At 38.7% G+C, this 21,619-nt stretch overlaps 1 protein-coding gene across 2 annotated transcripts in view; it reads right to left on the reverse strand.

Moving 5' to 3' along the window:
- Window positions 1–499: 499 nt before the first annotated feature.
- The window catches only part of grm8a (glutamate receptor, metabotropic 8a), a 203,556-nt gene continuing 182,436 nt past the window's right edge, over window positions 500–21,619 (reverse strand). The window contains exons 9-11 of one of the 2 annotated variants that reach the window (XM_084407247.1): window positions 20,421–21,356; window positions 4,261–4,507; window positions 500–1,176 (exon numbers count right to left, since the gene is read on the reverse strand). In XM_084407247.1, the coding sequence (XP_084263373.1) occupies window positions 1,127–1,176; window positions 4,261–4,507; window positions 20,421–21,356 (1,233 nt within the window). In that variant the 3' untranslated portion in view covers window positions 500–1,126. Of the gene's footprint in view, window positions 1,180–4,260; window positions 4,508–20,420; window positions 21,357–21,619 lie in introns of both variants that reach the window. The other variant, XM_084407246.1, reaches the window with a different exon arrangement.

The following is a 21,619-nucleotide window of genomic DNA, read 5'->3' on the forward strand; positions in this document are numbered from 1 at the left end:
ATAGGGGAAGGCATTCCAGAAAGTTTAATAGCAGAAATGTGAAGCTCATATTATATATAGAGAGAGTTATTTTAGCTGTAAAATTGATGCATTTCCAATGTAATGTCCAATGTTGTTTTTTTATTGGCATCAATGGTTCCATAAAACACACGCTGCGAAACCTTTGAACAAACAAACTCTGTTTAGGATTATTCTTTCTTAATCAACCCAGATCTATAGGGGCTTTCGCATCAGAGGAACGTTTTCATAGTTCCTGTAACTATAACTCGCATTTTGACGTGTTCGCACCGGGCATGTATGTATAATATTGGAGTTTTAAGGCTATTTTGAAACAGTGCAGTATTTTTATGTTGATCGCACATTATTTGGCCAATGAAATACTTTTCCAGTCATTTATGGAGTTATTTATGGGTATTTTGCGCGCAACAGTGTTCGGACTGTGTAGGTGATCGAATATGAATGAGAGAAACGAGAAACAAATCTGACTGAGAAACACATCTAACAACGCTGCACATTTGCAAAACATTCCTTTATTATAAATAAATCTTCTTCTTTTTTTTTTTTTTGGTATAAAAACTAGCATGCTTCAACCATGGCATTTTACAGCTTCACAACCCCGCGGTCAGCCAATACAAGACACGTCATCTCAGAATGCAGGTTTCTGACAAAGTGGGACAAGAATGAAAAAATCTGCACGACCACAAAAATACAATAACAACAAACATAGTTCGACTGTGTTAGTTTTCATATATTTTCTCTCTTTTTTTTTTTTTTTTTACACATCCACATTTCCAAAGTTAACCGTGAATGTTTCCGTCTGCGGAACGCTTACACGATTATTAGTGGAAAGTAATTTTTTCGTATGACTGCAAGCCTGCGCCTTCAGTTTTGTGAGTGTGTGCGTGTTCACTTGTGTGTTCATGGCAGGATCGGTAGCTCTTGAACGCAGTCTCACTGGAAGGTCCCGTATGTCCGTTCGTCTCCCAGGATGCTGCGGGTTTTAGATTGATGCAGAACGATATAAAAATCTCATGCTCAGATGCCCGTTCCAGGTCAGCGCATGTCACGTGACCGCGCCGCTTCAGACGGGCCGGCCCTCGGCTCCGCCCACAGAGAGTGGCCCTCTTCAGATGGCATGATTGCTGTAGCTGACGTACGTCATCTTGGTGGAAGAAGCTGCTGGCGGGGAAAACACATTAGAGAATCACATTCACTCACTCCACTGCATGTGCATTTCATCAACTCCTTTGTTTTATGGTCACTGCTCGTATGCAATTTCATCTACGCTGCCGTTCATTTTTAAAATAAGTTATTATTAAAAGAACATTCATTATTATTATCAATGTTGAATTTTTTTTTTTTTCTGGATTCTTTGATTAATAGAAAATTCTTACTGAGCCTAAACTTTTGAACGGTAGTGTATAATGTTACAAAAGCTTTGTATTTCAGATTGAACTTTATATTATCAAAGAATCCTGAAAAAAACAAACTGTTTTCAACAGAAATGTTTCTTGAGCATCAAATCATCATATCAGAATGATTTCTGAAGGATCATGTGACACTGAAGACTGGAGTAATGATGCTGAAAATTCAGCTTTGATCACAGGAAGAAATTACACTTTAAAATAGATTCAAATAGAAAACAGTTCATTTAAATTGTAATAATATTTCACAATATTACTGTTTTTTTCCCCAGTGTAATCAAATAAACCAATCCCGAACTTTTGAACGGCAGTGTAAGTTGTTCCAGATTTTGCCTACGCCTACTAAATTAGACAAGCTTTTATTTGATTCTTAGCCCTTTTGCCAATTTTCTTTAGTAAAGAGAGGAGGGAATGAGAAGTGGTGGAGATCTTGATTCATTTAAGTGAATCTTGTGAATCACCAAAAAGATTCATTTCTGCAAGGTTTCATTGCGAGTCCTTCTTATTATGATTATTATCATATAGGGATTGTCAAAGTTTTTTTTTTGTCAATCTACTGAATTTTCCGTCAACGATACCAGGGACACCGAAACACCGGGGAACATGAAATTTGGTGGGCATGTAGCCCCACTAGACTTTTACGGAAAAATTTCGTTTGGTCCCCGGGGGCCACTCCCCCCCCGCGCTGGGCCCCCCCAAACCCAAAAAATGCAGTTTTTCCTAAATAACTACCTGAACCGTGGCACAGAGGATGAAGAAATTGGCAAAGTATGTTGGTCTTAAGGGCCCACATCAACCTAGCCCATAATCACTCATTTGTGATTTGCGCCCCTCCCATAAAAAAATGAAAATGCAATATTATTCTGCTTTAATCGCCCCTATCTTCAGTGGAGATGTTCAGAACTGCACCATATTTCATGTGTATGATTAACTTGACATCCTCTGGGGGTATGCTAAGTTTCGTAGAATTTCATCCATGGGGGGGTATAAAATAAATTCATTTATGTGCACATTTAGTGACTGTACACTCATCGGCCTGTAGATGGTGCTGTTGAGCGAAGGGTTGCTGGTTTAGGATGATACTGTCACACACACACATGCAGGAATACAAACAAACGCAAGCATGCACACACACTGACATCCACACGCACAGACACACACCCATACACACACATACAAATCCACATGCACAGACACACACACACAAACACACATGCGCACACACAAACACACATACACACACACACAGACAGACATGCACATACTACTACTTTTTTTAGGTATATACATAAACACGCAATACAGCCAAATTGCTCCACGTCATTTATTTTTGTGGAAAGCCAGTGCAGGCCTGAGCGGCGGTCATATTTTGTACCGCCATGCGGTACATCTAGTTTGAGTCCTTTTTTCAATACATAAATGAACAGCAATACCATGACAAACTACAGTTAACATCACAAGATGTGACGCTCAAATAAAAATGTGTTAAAGCTTGTCTTCTTGAAGCTTGTCTACTATATTTTCATGAAAACAAGATTAAATTGAGCAGGTTGCGATGTTGTGTTCTTTGTGAATGAATCAGTGTTTTTGAACGAATCTTGGACTGGTCATAAATGTGTCAAAAAGGCCAAAAATCAAGTCTAGTTGGCATTTTATTTTTGATGTCAAACATATTCTCATACAAACAAGTTTAAATTTGTCTAGTAGTTCTTGGTGAATTAATCTTTTGGTTATTTTTCCATTCAATTGAATGTCTTCTTTTAATAAAACTTTTTTTTTTTTTATTATGAATAATAAAGTATTGTTTAGGTTGTGAAAGACAAATCTGTTGAATGAATGATTCAATGATTCATTAATAACACACAAACAGACAGACGTTACTGACGTAATCATTGACGAATAATTTTGGTGAACGGATTCACTGAAATTAATTTTATTTCCCGTTCCCTGCTCTGAATCCTCTCTTTACTAAATAAAAGTGGCAAAAAGGCCTAGCATCACATACAAACTTGCCTAATTTAGTTTTGGGTGGTCTTGATACTGACACATGAGTTGTTCTTTAATGTTTCAGAAGGCAAAGCGTCACCCACGGCACACAGCAAAGTAATTGGCTTGATGAAATGGGCTTATTTCCCCTCAAAGCTTTGGATCACTTCTGAGTGATTAAATTTTCAACACTCCATAATCCCACACTTTGCAGAACAAAAAATAAATAAATCAAAAAGAGCCAATTTTTTTTTTTTAAATCAAGCTGGCAAATAACGCAGCTAGTCGGATATGCTAATCAGACCCGAGACATTGATGTCACGCTTTACTTTGCCTGTCTACTTCCGGCAAACATCTCAGCGGGAAACTTTTGGGCTTAAAACAAGACTTGTGTTTGGTTAAGTTTACCATTCTGTAGTAAACAGCTGTTCAACATTCAGATGGAACATTTACCAAACATCTGGAGGAAAAACAGTGACGCTAGCAGACTTGGATTAACGAAGCATCTTTCCTTTTCATTTTCTACATTTAAATAAACTTCAACCAAAAGCTTTAAGCCTTGAACCAAACCAACTAGTAGCGAGAATAATCACAGCATTCGATTCAAAAAAAAAGAAAAAAAAAAGAAAAAAAACTTTTTGAAAATCAGAAAAATGACAAATTAACATCTGCTGTGTGCAAATTAATAAATGACCTACTTGTCATGTAAAGCAATGGGAATTCATTAAATCAGTCTTGGTTTTTGTGTCTTTTCAATGCAACTTATTAACTAGCACTATGTGTGGCCTCCTAACCTTTAAAAACCAAGTGGATAATCGCACAATTGAAAGGGATTTTCTGAAACACTCACTGTTGGTCTCCATGCTCTCACAAAGCTCGGTCTTCACCTCCCCGTTGGGCCGGTCGCTGCCCTTCGGCACTAGTTTTCCTGACATGGTGGCGGCGGTGACGATGGCTTTGAAGCTGCGCTTGCGTTTGGGCACGTTCTGCTCCGGGTGGAAGAGGATGATGTAGACCTTGGGCATGTAGAGCATCCCGAGAGACACAGACGCGCTGAGGCTGAGAGAGATGGTGAGGGTGGTCGTCTGGATGTACATCTGAAAACAGAGAGAGAGAGACTTGACTTTAAGATCACTTTATTTACAAAAAACATTAAAGATATAACATTTTTAGTAAAAAGCTACAAAAAAAAAAACAACTAGAAGGGAGCGCAATGGATTTAAAAAACAGAGTCTCAAGACGTGAAACAGCATCTTTTCAACACTCGTTTCTAAAATATGTTTAAAAAAATACAAAAGGTTAAGGTTTTCCCTCTTTTTCTTTCCTTTCCTTTACAATCATAAAAATTCCACTCATGCATGAATTTGAGAGAGAGAGAGATAGAGAGAGAGAGAGAGAGAGAGAGAGAAAGAGAGAGAGACAGAGTGAGTTAATCAGAGAAGGACCAGATCTGTATATAGTTCCTCAGAGTTCAGAGTCTCTCTAGATATAATAATCAACTGTTTTAAAGGGGTCATGACATGAGAGATCAGAGTTGCCTCGAGGTCTTTGTACCATTAAAATATCCAGCAAAATCCTCCTTGTTATAAACAAATGATTTAATCAAGCTCTGAAAATGGCTTGTTTTGCTATTGCGGGATCTGTGACATCAAACGGGCAAATGCATTTGCATATTACTGCCTCCAAACAAGACATCGATGCATAGTTGTACATCATCGCATCATAGGCCCCGCCCACTGGCGTTCGGTCGCTTAACGCCATTATAATGTACACTGGATACAGTATACAGATGCGTGTTCAGTTTCTGACGGACTCGAGCGCTTAAGTCTGCCGACAACAGAACAACTGGAATTTTATAATTACAAAAATTACAATTTGTGGAAAATTACAATTTTATTTTGAAAACGAGGCACAGTGTAATGGAGTGTTTCCTATCTATCTATCTATCTATCTATCTATCTATCTATCTATCTATCTATCTATCTATCTATCTATCTATCTATCTATCTATCTATCTATCTATCTATCTATCTATCTATCTATCTATCTATCTATCCATCCATCCATCCATCCATCCATCCATCTATCTATCTATCTATCTATCTATCTATCTATCTATCTATCTATCTATCTATCTATCTATGTCTGTCTGTCTGTCTGTCTGTATCTCAATCCATCCATCCATCCATCCATCCATCCATCCATCCATCCATCCATCCATCTGTCTGAAAATCACCACAATACATGCTAAATCAAATCCATCCAATAAAATACAAAATACATTATTGTGTACATGTACACAAATACATTATTATTACAATTAGGGGCAAAACATCTTGTACTCGTTAATTTTTGACTCAGATCATAAAAACTCTTAAAATTAAATAACATGTCTGGATTTGTTATTGATCAGGCATTTTGAGCTTGATAAAGTTTCACAAAAACCACACACACACACATACACACACACACACACACACACACACACACACACACACACACACACACACACATCAAGACTTCTCAGATGCTGGAAGCATAATTAGCTGCTGATAAGGACACACGCTCGCACTCAGAGACAGATTTACAACTTTCCTTAATTAGAATTTAAAAATGAAAGCTCTTACTCAATTAACAGACATGAGCACATGCAACACACTCAGTGCTGAGAAAACACACACACACACACACACACACACGAACAGAAGAAGAATCCTCAAAGGCTAAGCACTCATGTGTATCTTTGTCTCCAGCAGGGGGTAAAACTCACGGTGAATGACTGCTAGCAGATGGCGAGACACGCTCGAGTCCAAACACACGGCAAAAATGAAAGACAGATAATAAGTGTGCAAACGTAGAAGCGCGAACAGCTTGTAATGAAAAGCATGGCCATGAAAAAGCAAAGCTCCAGCCACCCGCTGATCCCTGATCCGTAACCGGACGGGACTGGATGGCATTGGTTGGTGAGCTGACATGATCAGTGCGCTTTTAAAGACAATCCACTGGGGTAAATGCTTAGTGACATTTACTGAGCGAACGGATACAGGCTAAAGCTGCTGCAGGAGGAGCAAGATCTCAAAACATGAGCTGCCACATGGGAAAGAGGCATGCTAAGTGTTCAATCCACACTAGCTAAAGCCTAATACAGAAATAAAGCTCTGTTGCTAAACCTAGTGAGCTGCTCTGCAGACTATTACATACATAGGTGGCTGCCTTATAAGTGAATCGAGCCAAATCTCAAACAACCTCATGAATAAAGAAAACAAAGACAGCAAAATAGAGCATAACTCAAACATTTGGGGACATTTCCACAAAAGCATTAAGCCGCGCAATTGTTTCCAACACTGATAATAATCAGAAATATTTCTTGAGCAGCAAATGATTTCTGAAGGATCATGTGACACTGAAGACTACAGTAATGATGCTGAAGATTCAGCTTTGATCACAGGAATACATTACATTTTACTATATATTCACATAGAAAGTTACATTTGACTATATATTCACATAGAAAGATATTTAAATGTTATTAATATTTCAAAGTTTTCAAATAAGCATAAGCGACTTCAAAAGCATAACAAAATTGTACTGACCCCATATTTCTGTACTGATTTTGATAGCTATGTAAATGCATATATAATATCATCATGACAGAGTCACATAGACAAACATAGACACACACACACACACACACACACACACACACCAGAGAACAATTCAAACTCACAGCCGTCAATGAATCCGTGAATATTCTACCTTTCTAAGGTCGGATATTGCAGGTAATCACCTGAGACCGGCTCTGCAGATATTGATCCAAAGCAGTCTGCCACAGACTGGATATTTTCCACTAAAAGCTACACATAACTCAGTGTTAATTTGCCAGTAGATCAAAGAAATCACCTCAGACTAACAACCAGTCAGAGGAACCACTGCTCATTATATTTAATCACCAAACTTCTGAGTTCTCACAAACTTCAGCTGCAAACCCAGAACAACTATAGGATATATGACAACTCTGATGCTATTTGCCATCATCTTCCGCTCCGCGGGAGTATCATGTATCGATCTGTGCAATCGCGCTGTATTATGACCAGGGGCTCTGGCAGACAGTGGCTCATACTGTTAGAACTTAATACTCCCATAAACCCTCAGGAGGGACTGAACAGAACTTTAGAGATTTCACAGCAGAATGTAAGTTGTATGGCATTTAATAAAGATTCATGTTTGTTAAAGCTGTGTTTTGTTGTTTGATTACCATTAATGACATAGACAGCAGCAGGTATTTATAGGCTGCTGTCACTTTAAGAGCGAATGCACGGATCCAATATAATGATACACATCCGATTTCTTTCCATGTGATCTGTCATTTGTGTTTATGAGAACACTTGCCTTGTAACAAGTACTTTGAGATAATTTTGTGTATGTGTCACTCTAAAAAATGCTGGGTTGTTTCAACCCAACTTTGGGTCAAACATAGACAAACCCAGCCGTTGGGTTACATTTTTTTTATTACTTTTTTAACCCAACGTTTGGGTTTGTCCATATTTGACCCAAAATTGGGTTAAAACAACCCAGCATTTTTTAGAGTGTAATATCTGTGGTGTTAAAATATAACGTCTTTTCAAAATGAGCCAGAGTTTTATGTCATACTATGTTTTAGTCTATCTATTAAGGTTGATTTATAACGTTACGTCATTATATGTTCTCGATCATGACTTCATGGCTGTTTCTGGACTTGTTTTTGAGTTGTACCATTAAGAAACATATACAGGGAAAGTACATTTCCTGGAAGTTCATTCATTTTTGCAGCTATTTCTGATCTGGGAAGGAGGTTTCGAGCTCTGAAAGTTATAGCATAATATGTCAAACTCTTTCAATCAATGGAAATTTGTTTTCTCTTGATATGACCTCATAGGCTCTTAAAGTTGGAATAATAATGGGAAATCCCTGCCAAATAGAGGATAAATCAACTCTCAAAGGACCGTTAAAACATTTTCTCAGCAGGTTCTTAATAGAATCAGCCCTATATGAGCAAGAGGAATAATTAAACCAAAAATCACATCAGGACGTGGTGAATTTCTGAAGTTTCGCAGCAACATAAATTGACCGAGTGCATGTGACTGTATAATGGTGTCACACTGAGCACTTAATCACATGCCGATTACCCAGAAGCCTGAAGTTAAACAGATGATTGTGCCATATATAGCTGTTCTTAAAGTCTAAATTACACTTTCCTTAATGCATTTCAGAGCCAAAGCCAAATAAAACGGTACAACTGCTGTGTATTCAATTGACCTGGAGATATACTGTCACACACACACACACACACACACACACACACACACACACACACACACACACACACACACACACACACACACACACACACACACACACACACACACACACACACACACACACACACACACTAAACTAACCTCTGACCTCCCACACCAGAGACGCAGCAAAGCAACCGGAGCAACTTTACTCTTTTTACGGATTTGAGGAGACACACGAGGGCAAGTGACACATGTACGCAATATCCCGTGAAAACTATCCCGACAGCTCTAAAACAGGCTTAGACAAAAACACATTTTGGAAGAAGGATTGATGATGTAGGGCTATTGACTGAAAAAGTTACATAGTGCACCTTTAAGTATATTTTGATTGAAGATTACAAAGACACATTTTTTTTTGGTTTACATTTACATTCATTAATTTAGTTTCTTCTATATAACATGCTCTGATAACAAGACAATAAAATTCTGTATTATGCAGGCCAGACAAGTAATTTGGTGATGTCACTGTGTAAAGAAAGACCTGCCTGCGCACATACATATTCAACGCACATACCTATAGACTAAACACGCAATATGCATGTGCACGCCGTCACCGTTTTCACAGATTCACGTTTTTGAAGTTTACACAGAGATGATAATGTTTAAACTTGCACCTTGGAGCCTAATTCAAAGTTTGCGTTCTTGAGCCACCAAACACTGTTGTAAAGCAAATGAACGGCCAGAACGCATTCAAAGTTTTCTGTTTTCACTTAAAACGGTGTCGTGTAACTAACGATTTTTAAAACGCAAGTGAATCAATCAAAAAAACGTACTTTAGGCGGACAAGAACTTTATTCTAGAGCTGCTGTAAAGCCAAAACAATCTCCGTTCCATTATTTTCCAAGTATCACTGTAAAGCTGCTTTGAAACCATCTGTATTGTTAAAAGCGCTATATAAATGAAGGTGACTTGACTTGACTAAAAGCAGGAATGTGTATATACATATATATATATAATAACATGCTATCTAGCTTTCGGATCAGAGCTCCAGTGTTACGGTTGTTGGTGAGGAGATGCTGGTGGTTTATTGCTGATCTGTTTCCTCGCCGCCCACCCAAATAGAAGGACGGATTGCAATAAAATCTGAATTACTGTTGCTACATGATCCAATAGCAAAGCACACACACACACACCAGAAATGACCTGTGCTGTGTCAGTCCTTGTTTTGCCTGCCAATTCCCCTGTTGTTTCATGAAGCTTCCTAATGCCCTCATGTCACTCTTAATTAGTTTTGAAGAATCCCAGTCCAGCAGAAGCCAGCAGACTATCACCCTGCACGTCTAATAGTCCTCCGTCTCCAAAGCCCGCGGCTCACAGACTCATTGGATCAGGTTTGTAAAGGCTATTTCTCAGGTGACGGCACATGTTATTTTCCGGGCCGGCGAGCACAACCCCATGTGTTCGTGTTGGGGTGGAGTATGGGATAGTAAAAGTAAAAAAAAAAAAAAACAGATCACAGAACTTCAGTACTTCTTATGTCACTCAACAGCCACATAAACATCACATGCAATTGCAAAAAAAAAAACTTGTATGCATTTATTTATTAACTTATGCATGATAAACATCATGCATGAGGGCGCTTCAAATAACGCGAGCACAACACGTATAGAAAACGGGTTCTGTGTTAATGTCCCCTTATGACATATTTGTGTTATCTGGGTTTGACTGCATGTGGCGTTCAGCACTTGCACATATGCGTAACCAATTCATGCTTTTCATCTCAAACACGAACTATGGGTGACAGCTGTCCGAGAGCAACCAAGTTAACTTAGTGTGAGTCGCACACGGCATGCACAGGTACAAAAACTATTTTCTCCTTTTTGTCGCATAAGAAACAGCTGAATAGCCAATGTTTCCTCTTTCTTTCCTCAGCAGCTTTAATGGATGCGTACTTTAAAACCAGCATGAAAAAAAATAAAATAAAGCACACCGGTGCTGAGACAACATCTGTTGGCCACCATAAACAAGTGTGTGAGATTTCCTTCTTTGAATGAATTAAAACAGGAAGCTGTTTATAAGAAATCGTTAGGTCACTAAAGCACAACTACAGGCTTGAAAACAGCGCTCAATTAAATCATATTTGAGAGAATAACTCTGACATGATGTGGAATTAATGTTCAAAACAGATTTGCATCAGAGTGGAAAAGCTCTCTAAATTGTTTGCGAATCTTTGTCTGAAGACATTAACTTCACAGAACAGTTCAACCACCACTTAAAACTTTTAAATCAACATGAAATTAGGTTCACGACTCATTTGACTTAGTGAAACAGACTTTTAGGCAAGATATTAGGCAATATCAGCTACATATGCTTAAGTATTCTGCGTTAACTTTTAGTCGAGCTGAATGAAAATGACAATGGCTTGATAAAGTCAGCATGAAACGGAAGTTGCGCTAGTCGTTTCTTCCCTATTGCGCAGTATATCGAGTAAAACGGATTCTGGAATAAGAACAAATGTGGGCGGGGCTTGATTTTGTCTGTGGGGAATTGATTGGATGGTTGTGGTTTGCTATTGGCTGATCTCATGTGAATGACAGGTTGAGCTCCGCCTTCATCATCAGAGAAGAGATGATGTCACTGCAAGAGGGAGGGGAAGTTATTCTGATTCAAGATGGAACATAATGATAAAAAAATGATGTGATTTATTTGATCATTTTATTAGTTTCTTGTCTTTTGTTGTTATCTTATTAGCTTGTCTTACATATTTGCTTGATGATTTTAAACAATAAGAAGTTATTAATCGCTTAATGCCATTGTTTTGATATAATATTTATATAGGCTACACCTTTGCATATAAAATAAGTAAAAGTAAAAAACTTTATTTGTCTATTTTGTTATCTTATAAGAAGTCCTTATTAGGTGCATGACACCAGATACAGATAATACGCTGCAATATTCCATGGATAAACAAGAATTTTGATTTCATGGTGACTTTTAACGTCGACTGATTAATTCTCATTGAGTGTCAGTGCATCTTTAGAAGTCGGACAGCGTTGGACTTAGGCTAGCGGTAGCGGTTAGCAGCTGATGTTCCTGTTCATGTGTGTTATCAGAGTGATGGAAGCGAGACTGACGGCCATCTGTTCACCCAATCACACGGCACGCAGTTGCACGACAATTAATCAAAGCAGGATTAGCCACACATATGCCAGTGCTCTCACTAACCAGCTACAGATGTTAAACCTAGAAACACTGACCGCTAGGTACAGGTCAGGCTCAGAGATTCTGCTCTCGGCCTCTACACATCTGCCCCTCAAATTTGACTGTCAAACATGAGCACAACTCGAATTTGTTGTTCATCAGATTGTACGTGTCTGACATAAAACAGAGAGACGGAAAGAGGAGATACATGAAGGAAACCCAGCGTGATTGTTTGATCGCAGAATTCCCTGCCCGAAGACCAAAATAAATAAAAAATCCAATTAGATTACGCTTTTTATTAATTTAGTAGTTCCCAATATAAATTTAGGACTGTGTCATGAATAAGCACAACACAATAAAATAATACAGTGACAAATGATAATACACACACACAAAAATTTTTTTTTTTTTTTTTTTCAAATCTGCAAATCATCATATCAGAATGATTTCTGAAGGATCATGTGACACTGAAGACTGGAGTAATAATGCTGAAAATTCAGCTCAGGAATAATTTACAGCTTACAATATATTCACAAAGAAAACTGTTATTTTAAATTGCAATAATAGTTCACAATATTACAGTTTTTACTATATTTTTGATCAAATAAATGCAGCCTTTGTGTGCAGAAGATCGTAGAAGTGCGCACAATTATGTCCGACCACAAACTTCGAACCTGTAAGTTTAAAATAATATAATATACAGATATTTTCAAAATCTGCTTGAAAAGCTGAGAGGGTTATGTCTGAATGAGAATGACATTTGTGAGTGACACAACATCCAAAGGAAATCCCATCAGCTCTGTGTATAAATGACAGCTGTCCAGCTGTGCTGTCAGACATTTCCCGGCTCTTCAACACCGACTCCATCTTTAATGGATTACAAGCGTAGAAATCACCGCACCAACGCTCAGTGGCTTAGTGTCATTTTTCCTGTTCGATAAACAAATTCATTTGGCTAATTGAACACTATAAAAAAAAAATCAATGTGTTTCAATGTGTAATGTGAAGACCTGTGTGTGTGAGGGAGAGCTCAACGGAAACATCACTTTAGCAATGCTTTCCTGTGCAAATTAATGATCAAATTAATTATAGATGTCTTGTCGAAAATTCTGTTTCACTTGGAAATTAATTAAAAAAATTCATTTGCACATCATATACCAACGCAAAGTGAAATGTCTAAACAGAAGTGGACCTGCGTTATCATACAATACATCATAGCAACGTCTGAATAAATGAATGACTTTTAACACGTACGCCATATGCATAGTGCAACTACATTATGCAACCACAATCAAACAAATTAAATGCATTTTTGTCTAACATGAACAGTTGTCAATGTGAACAAAATGTTGCAAAAACAACAACTAGTTACATATACAGTAGTCAACATTTGAAGTGGATCAAAACCTTTCATCAAAGTTAGACATGAATTTGTGTCTTCACAAACTTTTTTGATCCACTTGAAATGTTGACTACTGTATATTAATTAAGTTTTTACACACACACATCTATCTTTATGAGGACATTCATTGACACAATGCAATCTCTAGCCGCTTACTCTAACCTTACCCATCACAACTAAGTGCCTAACCCGACCCCTGACCCTAAACCGACCCTTAACCTCATTATAACCTTATCCCTAAAACCAAGTCTTGACCCTCAAACAGGCCTTTAAAGGCTCTCAGAGAGAGAGGACCGGCCAAAATGTCCTCACTTTACTCTCTCTGTCCTCACTCCAATGGTCTAAAACTCAAACTGGTCCTCACAAAGATAGTTGTACACACACACACACTAAAATGGCCACTGAGAGACATTGTCGTAGTGTACTGGAGAACATATAGTGACTTGTTTCTCAGTGTGAGATTGGGCTGTGAAGAAAAAGCAAGCGAAAGCAATAAAGAAACCATTCAAACAAGCAGAGCCAATCGCTTTTCAAACGAGAGAGTTGGTATGACTGTAGCTGACCCGATCCCTGGCTTATTGTTTGCAGTTGTGACTCTACCTTGAGCTATTCTACCTATTCCTCTTTTGTACGGTGTGTCTTCTCTCTGGTGAGAGTCGTGGCCGCAGAGGCACACAGATTACCCATGATTAATAGCACAGCACACTAAGGACCTGGGCAGGAACATCATCCGCTGAGAAGACTTCATTATGAGTATGACCAGTGCTTTTTGTGGCAGGTTCACCTTCATGTATTATGATATTAGCAGAGCAAATGTAACTTAAGCTTATCTAATCTGAGGTAATACGGCGTTCACTGCACAGCATGATCCTACACAGGAGGTGCAATAGCGTGATATGTGTGTCTAGAACAGATATGATATATTACAAATAAGAAGCAACAGCCTTAGCTAGCACATTTATAAAGATCAAATGAGGGGTAGATTCTTTTTACAGGATCTAAATAGCAGAACATTATTTCTAAGGTCACCAAAATGACAAATATGGAAAATCGTTTCAAAGATTGTAGTGGAAATTTGTTTTGTTTTCCACAAAGAAAACACCACCAAACACTTGGTCTTTGATTCAAAACACCCTGAAGAACAAAGGAGCAGAACTAATCGGGAACAAAGCTGGCCTTCAAGGAATTAAAGACACTAAAGTGAAACAAAAACATCTAAATGTCACATAAAGATCCGGTTTAGGTATGGTGTCTCGGATAGAGTAATTGAAATTACTGCTCAGGGAGTGCAAGCTGATTGTGTTATTTCAGTCATAATATTCCTTATGCAAACTTAAATCTTCATAACATCATTCATCACTGAAAAAATAGTACAATATTTCACGCTCCAGCGAGAACATGCTTACACCCACGAGAGGATTATCATAACAGGAGTGCAGTTACTAAGAACTTTGCCACGTTTCAGATCATGTTGTAAAATGACTGTGCATATCAATGTATTTCACCCACTGATCCGCTTGAAACGTGCATTTACACACTGAGCCAAATCACTTACAATTACAACAAAAAAAAGCCGGGAAAAAAACACATTTCCATACATTTTGGCTAACAGCCATTGTATATTTCTACAGAGACTCAAAACTTGCCTTTTAAAGTCAATTTACCATGTATTTCAATTATTTGAGGAACGCATGGGGCTCCCGAATGGAGATCGGGTCACACAGTGAACTTAATCTGCCAATGATTTATATGAGACCTGTAATACGATTCTACTGAAGGGGGGTGGATTGGAATAAACTGTAATGAGTGATTACAATCAAGGTATTAATCAATATTTTTCCTTCTAAATATCAAATGAGTTGAATGACTTCTCTGGAGATTTTACTTTGTTATGAAGTTACCAGTGTGATTACTGAAATGTTCTTTTAATGTCTGTATTTGATATCTGAATGCAGTAACAGTGCTTGCTCATTTAGCCCGGCTTCCAGAAATGAAATAGGGACTTGCTTTGTGTTTGAGAAAGAACTTCAACGTGTTAAAACATACAGGGGTCATTGAAGCCAATAGTTTAAGGGACCATTTCTTTGTTAAAGCCTTACTTTCCAGTTATACTGAAGTGTAGCTCTCTTTGAGAGAGAGAACGCATTATCTTGATGTTTTGAGACGACTCTAACAGTTTATAGTTAGAGCCGAGCCAAATCCAACCTTGGAAAAGCTGTGTGTCGGTGTGTGTGTTAGTCTTCTTGGTCACAGGTTAAGGAACCACTGGCATTATTGGAGATTGACTGAGTTGTTGTTCCGGACATGCTGGCGGCCAGCAATGCAAATCTGAGACCTGGAAGGTCATGACGTGCCTAACTTTAGGGTCCGAGTGTCAGCCGCATAATCGATGGAGATATGCTTCAGATATCTGTATATGTGTGGAAAATTACTGTTTATCTATTTCTTAGCCAATGAGAATCATTTAACCTGAAGCAAGGACGTAGCTAAGACCTTGGTGAAGGGTATAACTACTGTGATCTTTGCAAGTGTAAACAGGGCGGCCTACGAACTCCCGTGTGAGTCTTGAAGCTGAACTTCTGCTGATGAAACTGCAAACTATCTTCAGTAAATCTTTTCTTTAATTTATTATAATTCTGACTCCGGGTCTTCTTTCAAACATCTGGTCCTTGGGTCCTAAACTGTTACCCCCTAACTTGCCGAGCCAACTTTCAACAAATTTTTACAATTACAAAAACAAGACTGTATAACGGAGGAAAAAATGGTATCTTCATGACTGGTAATAATGTAAATGTTGGCTAACAGCCATTATATTATTTCTACAGAGACTCGCATCAAAACTTAACCCAAGCTTAAATCAATTTAGCATGCATTTCAATTACGAGGAATGCATTTCTAAATGGGGCTCCCGAATGGAGATCGGGTCACATGGTGAATTTAAAACCCAATAAAACGATCTATCAGTTGTTTATATGAGACCTGTAATATGATTCTAAAGCACGCAGAGCAAACTTCCAACAAATCTTTTATAATTAGAAAAATAGCACTGTATAATGGGGAAAAACGCCAAAGAAAAAAACTGTTAAAGCTACACTGTGTAACTTTTTAAGTTGATTCTTAGCAAAAAACACTTTGTTATATCAAAAGTATATGTGCTCATTCATGTGTAATTAGTTCCACCAACTAATAAAGTATTCTCGTAAGCGTAGAATCTGCCATTTATAATACATACGAGCGAGTCGCTCGAGTGGCGGCAGCCATGTTGCGCCTCCATCTTGAAAATACATTAGCCAAAGAGGGACATACTTGGAAATTCAAGCTTCGCCTTTCGCGTTTTACACTCAGTGACACCGTGACGAATGCGAGGAGGAGATTACTCGCGACTGCCGGCAGATTTGAAAGATTGCTGAAGATGGAGGATCACGCCTATTCTCGAGGACATGTAGCAGAGTCGCCAAGGAAGCGAAAGAGAGAATTAAAACGTCGACGCGACAGGCAAATCAGCAAGACCAAAGCCAATATTGGAGTAACTTTTCCCAGATGGAAAGAGCTCATGAGGAGCAAAGATTTTAAAACGGACGCCGAGGTTGCCTGCTTTCTTCTCGACAGGTAATTCAGCCTATTTGTGTAAATTCGAAGTTTTATAGTTGCTTGTCTGACCATAGCATGGTTGTGCATAACGCCAGAGCGACCTCTAGTATAACTTGCGTTACTTTTCCTCGCGTCAATGGTGAAAAAGTATTGTTTACCTTGTAACATAAATCTGTGCAGCGACGGATCACAGGTGATGAATAGTTTTAAAGGCGCAATTTTTTAAGCTATATAAAAAAAGGACACTGTAAATTCGATTCGTTTGGGATTTCTGATATTAGCAATGAAATGGTTCCAAAATAACGAAAACATAAAATTATTATTCATTTTACATAGAGGTCATAACCTACATGTTAACTGACTAAATAACTAAATGCACTTTGTAATAGTTTTCTAAAGTAACCTCATCACTTGAAGGAACACTCATGGACGAAGTCGAACTGTTAATCTTAGAATAATACGGACACCGTAGGAGTTAAATCGGAATTGAAAGGAACAGAAACTAATATTCACTGGGTAGTCAAATACAATTTCACCGCTAGATGGGGGAAAATATCACACAGTGTAGCTTTAATAATGTAAATTTTGGCTAACAGCCTATATATTGTTCTACAGAGACTTACATCAAACCTTGACTTAAAAAAAAATCTCAAGCTTAAATCAGTTTACCATGCATTTCAATTATATGAGGAACGCATGGGGCTCCCGAATGGAGATCGGGTCACACGGTGAACTTAACGAAACCCAATAAAATGATCTGTCAGTGATTTATGCGAGACCCGTAATTTGATTCCACAGATATGTGGAGTGATTATCTTAACCAGTCACCTTTGGAAGGCATTGATTTCCCGAGGAGTCGTGAGCACGCTGGCCGCTGTTCATGCGACACTTTATTGACTCTTTATGATTCTGCAGAGTCTCTGCATTGGAAATGTCAAAGTGCACGTATTGGTTTTTTGGCGGTGATACCATTCTCCAATGCAGTGAGTGTAGATCGTATCACACTTGATATCTTTATGCTAGTGGAAAATGGAGAGGTAATAGACGCCGCAATGAAAATCCACACAAATTGATTTTTGAAGCATTAACCAAAGCACATTTTTAATAACGGAGGGATATTTTACAGGTGGTGGAGTTGTATCTGCTTCTCTACTCTATTATGGTTCTTTTCACAAATGTGGCAAATCGATACGACATTTACTCTTTGTAATGATATTAATTCAGTCGTAGTCATTTTTTCATTACAAACCAATTATGAAGCCCTTTTGCTTGGCGTGGTTGCCAATCAGACGACAGTTCAATAAATATAGACTCAAGGCCATGTTTTGTTATTCGTGACAAAGGGAACGGCTAATTTTTTTCAATAAGATGTCTTTGTTTCCTTATCAAATGATTCATGTCGTTGCTTTCTTATCTTGAGTAATGCGATGGGTTGGGGGGGGTCTATGTTAATAGAATGCCATCCATCCCACAGTTCTAGCGTTAAATAAGAATATAAATAAGCTTGTTAGTGTAAGGAATAATTGGTATATCCATAATTGTCTCTCTTGGCTAGCACACAGCGCAGCAGTCACAGTGAGAGGCTAATGTGACTAAAGAGAAATGTGGTAATGAGCTTTTATCGTGATCCACTGTGAAAGCAACTCAAACTCAAAAGTTTTAGCATTCACACTGAATAACTTGTTTGCATAGATATTATACTTCTATGGCTTTTAAAAACACAATGAATTCATCCAAAAATTAATATTCTGTCATTGTTTACACAACCTCATATGGAAGCTTGTTTCCGCCACAGAATATTAAAAAAAAGAAGATAATTGTGACTTTTTATCTCACCATTGCGAGTTTACATCTCACAATTCTAACTTTATTTCTCATAATTGCGAGAATTGCTTGGTATAAAGTTGCGAAATAAACTCGCAATTCTGACTTTTTTTCTCGCAATTGTGAGTTTAGATCTCGCAATTCTGACTTTATAACATGCAATTGTGAGTTTATATATCACAGTTCTGAGAAAAGATGTCAATTGCGAGTTATAAATTCCAATTCTCAGAATTGCGAGTTTATATCTCACAATTCTGACTTTATAACACGCAATCGCGACTTTATATCTCACAATTCTGACTTTATAACACGCAATCGCGACTTTATATCACACAATTCTGACTTTATAACACACAATCGCGACTTTATATCACACAATTCTGACTTTATAACACACAATCGCGACTTTATATCACACAAACAAGCTTCCATAACCTCATGTTGTTCCAAACTTATACATGTATGCCATGTTTTTTTTCAGTGCAATACTAACATGCAAAAAAAAAAAAAAAAAACCTTGCCATACATGTATAAGTTTGGAACAACTTGAGGTTATGGAAGCTTGTTTTGATTTTTTAATTTCCAATTGCAACAGGACTGGAACAATTTAAATTTTCTTTTATGGCTAAGCTATCCAGAGTTTTCATAATATTTCAGAGATACTTCTTGGGTTGCACACCATCTGATCAATATTGCCACCCACCTGATCGCCTCTGACCAATTTGTCTGTTTCCTACAGAGCACCTGAAGCTAATATCCATCAGTCTGAGGGTGTGTAAAACCCTGCTCTCGGCATCCTTAGGTTAGCCTTTTAACATGTGAAATGTTCTGGAGGCTATCGCCTGCTGGCTCAGGTGAAAGGGTAACCAGCAGGCGATGTTATTATCTGTAGCCCACAGCCACCTATAGCTCACACACACAGAAACAAACATTCGCAGTCTCACACCACATCCTGAGCCAACGGGAGCACTGGAGAATCAGATGCATATAGAAATGGTGCATCTGATTCAGATGCACGGAAAATGGTTTGCGTTTCAGGACTGAGAAAGAATATTATACGTAACATTGCTAAAATTGATCTAAATTACAGAGAAATAGTAAACCTTTCAAAAATAAAAGAAGTGCATGCATAAAGCTTGGCACAGCAAACCAGCAAAAGTAATGATTATGAATGTGTCGAAAAAGAAAAATCTGAAACGAGACTGTCTGAACATTTTAATAATTATTAATAAACTATGTCGGTGGCAAAGATGAAGTTGACGACGCTGACTCTCATTGTCACAGTATGGTGGATGCGCATCTAAAGAGAAACACACATTAAACTGTGTAACTTTCGAGTTTTTTTTTTCTGCGACTAACCAACTAATTTAGTTGACTATTAGCGGACTTGAATGCAAAAAATATAAATAATAACAGCAAAAACTAATAAAAAACTAATAACTAATAATAAAAAAAATTATAATAAAAAAAAAAAACTTGCATAATTGATCATTGCTGTAACTTTGGGGAAGCCCTACTTAAATGAAAATTAAATAACTAAAAAATGTAAAAGCAAAAATTCTGAATATATATATATATATATATAAACTTTTGAGTACTCAAAAATCCATGCCAGTTCCTGCCAAAACTGAGAGAACAACCAGGGCACACGTGAAAAGAAATTATTTGCAGTGACATTGAGGATTTCGTACAGATTTCGTAAATCTCACTTACCCTTTCTGCTGATTGTGCGGTGCCAAAGAAGATGGGTATAAAAGCTAACCAGATAATGCAGGTAGTGTACATAGTAAATCCAATTGGCTTGGCCTCGTTGAAGGTCTCTGGCACGCCGCGGGTCTTGATGGCGTAAACAGTGCATGTGACCATCAAAAGGATGCTGTAGCCCAGCGAACAGATGAGCGACAGGTCCGAGATGTCGCACTTGAGAACCCCGCGGGCCTTCGCCGGGTCGGACGTGCGCTGCTCGCCGTAGTCCACGACCGTGTGCGGCGGGTCGACGGCGAACCACACGAACACGCCGAGCAGCTGCACGGAGATCAGGCTGAAGGTGATGACCAGCTGGGAAGCGGGGCTGATGAAGCGTGGCGCCGCCACCGACTTCTTGCCTTGTTCGAAGATGCGATGGATACGGTTGGTTTTGGTTAACAGCGCCGCGTAGCTGAAGCACATTCCCAAACCCAAGAACACACGCCGGAAGGAGCACACGGCCAAAGTCGGAGTGGCGATCATCAAGAAAGTGATGGCGTAGCACAAAAAAATGCCCGTCAGCAACACGTAACTCATCTCTCGACCAGATGCACGGACTATGGGAGTGTCGTTGAAACGGACGAAGGTAACCACCACAAAACTAGTAGCCATGATGCCAAGAACCGCAACGAACACCGGCACGGCGGCCCACGCTGAGTGCCACTCCAGTTTGATGATGGGGATCGGGATGCATCCGGTGCGGTTGCGGTCCGGACGCTGCTCATACGGACAGAGCTCGCAGAGGAACTCGCTGGCCTGGAAGTGGTAGCCTTCGCATCGCTCGCAGTGCCAACAGCACGGCACTCCCTTCACGACCTTCTTCCTTTCACCCATTTGGCAAGGCACACTACACACTGAGATGGGAAGAGTGGGGTCGCCGGTTCGCCAGTGCATGCCGTCCACCTGGAAAAGGACAAAGAAAAAAAGTCCAAAGATGAAGACCAGAGGCATAGTGGAAAACTTTATTTTGATGGTCCCTTTAACACATTCTGCTGACTGTAAATAACGTTGCACCTACATGTCTACTCTCATTAGAGTGTTAATTGAGTATCGACATGTTCATCTAAAACAATTTTGTTTTCAGCTTCAGAATCAAGTCCAAGCCTGTTCATTCACACCCACAGTGTCAAACCAAATTTAGCATTTTAATCAACAGTACATTTTTT

This window comes from Rutilus rutilus, assembly GCF_951802725.1.
Source record: "Rutilus rutilus genome assembly, chromosome: 4".
Lineage (NCBI taxonomy): Eukaryota > Metazoa > Chordata > Actinopteri > Cypriniformes > Leuciscidae > Rutilus > Rutilus rutilus.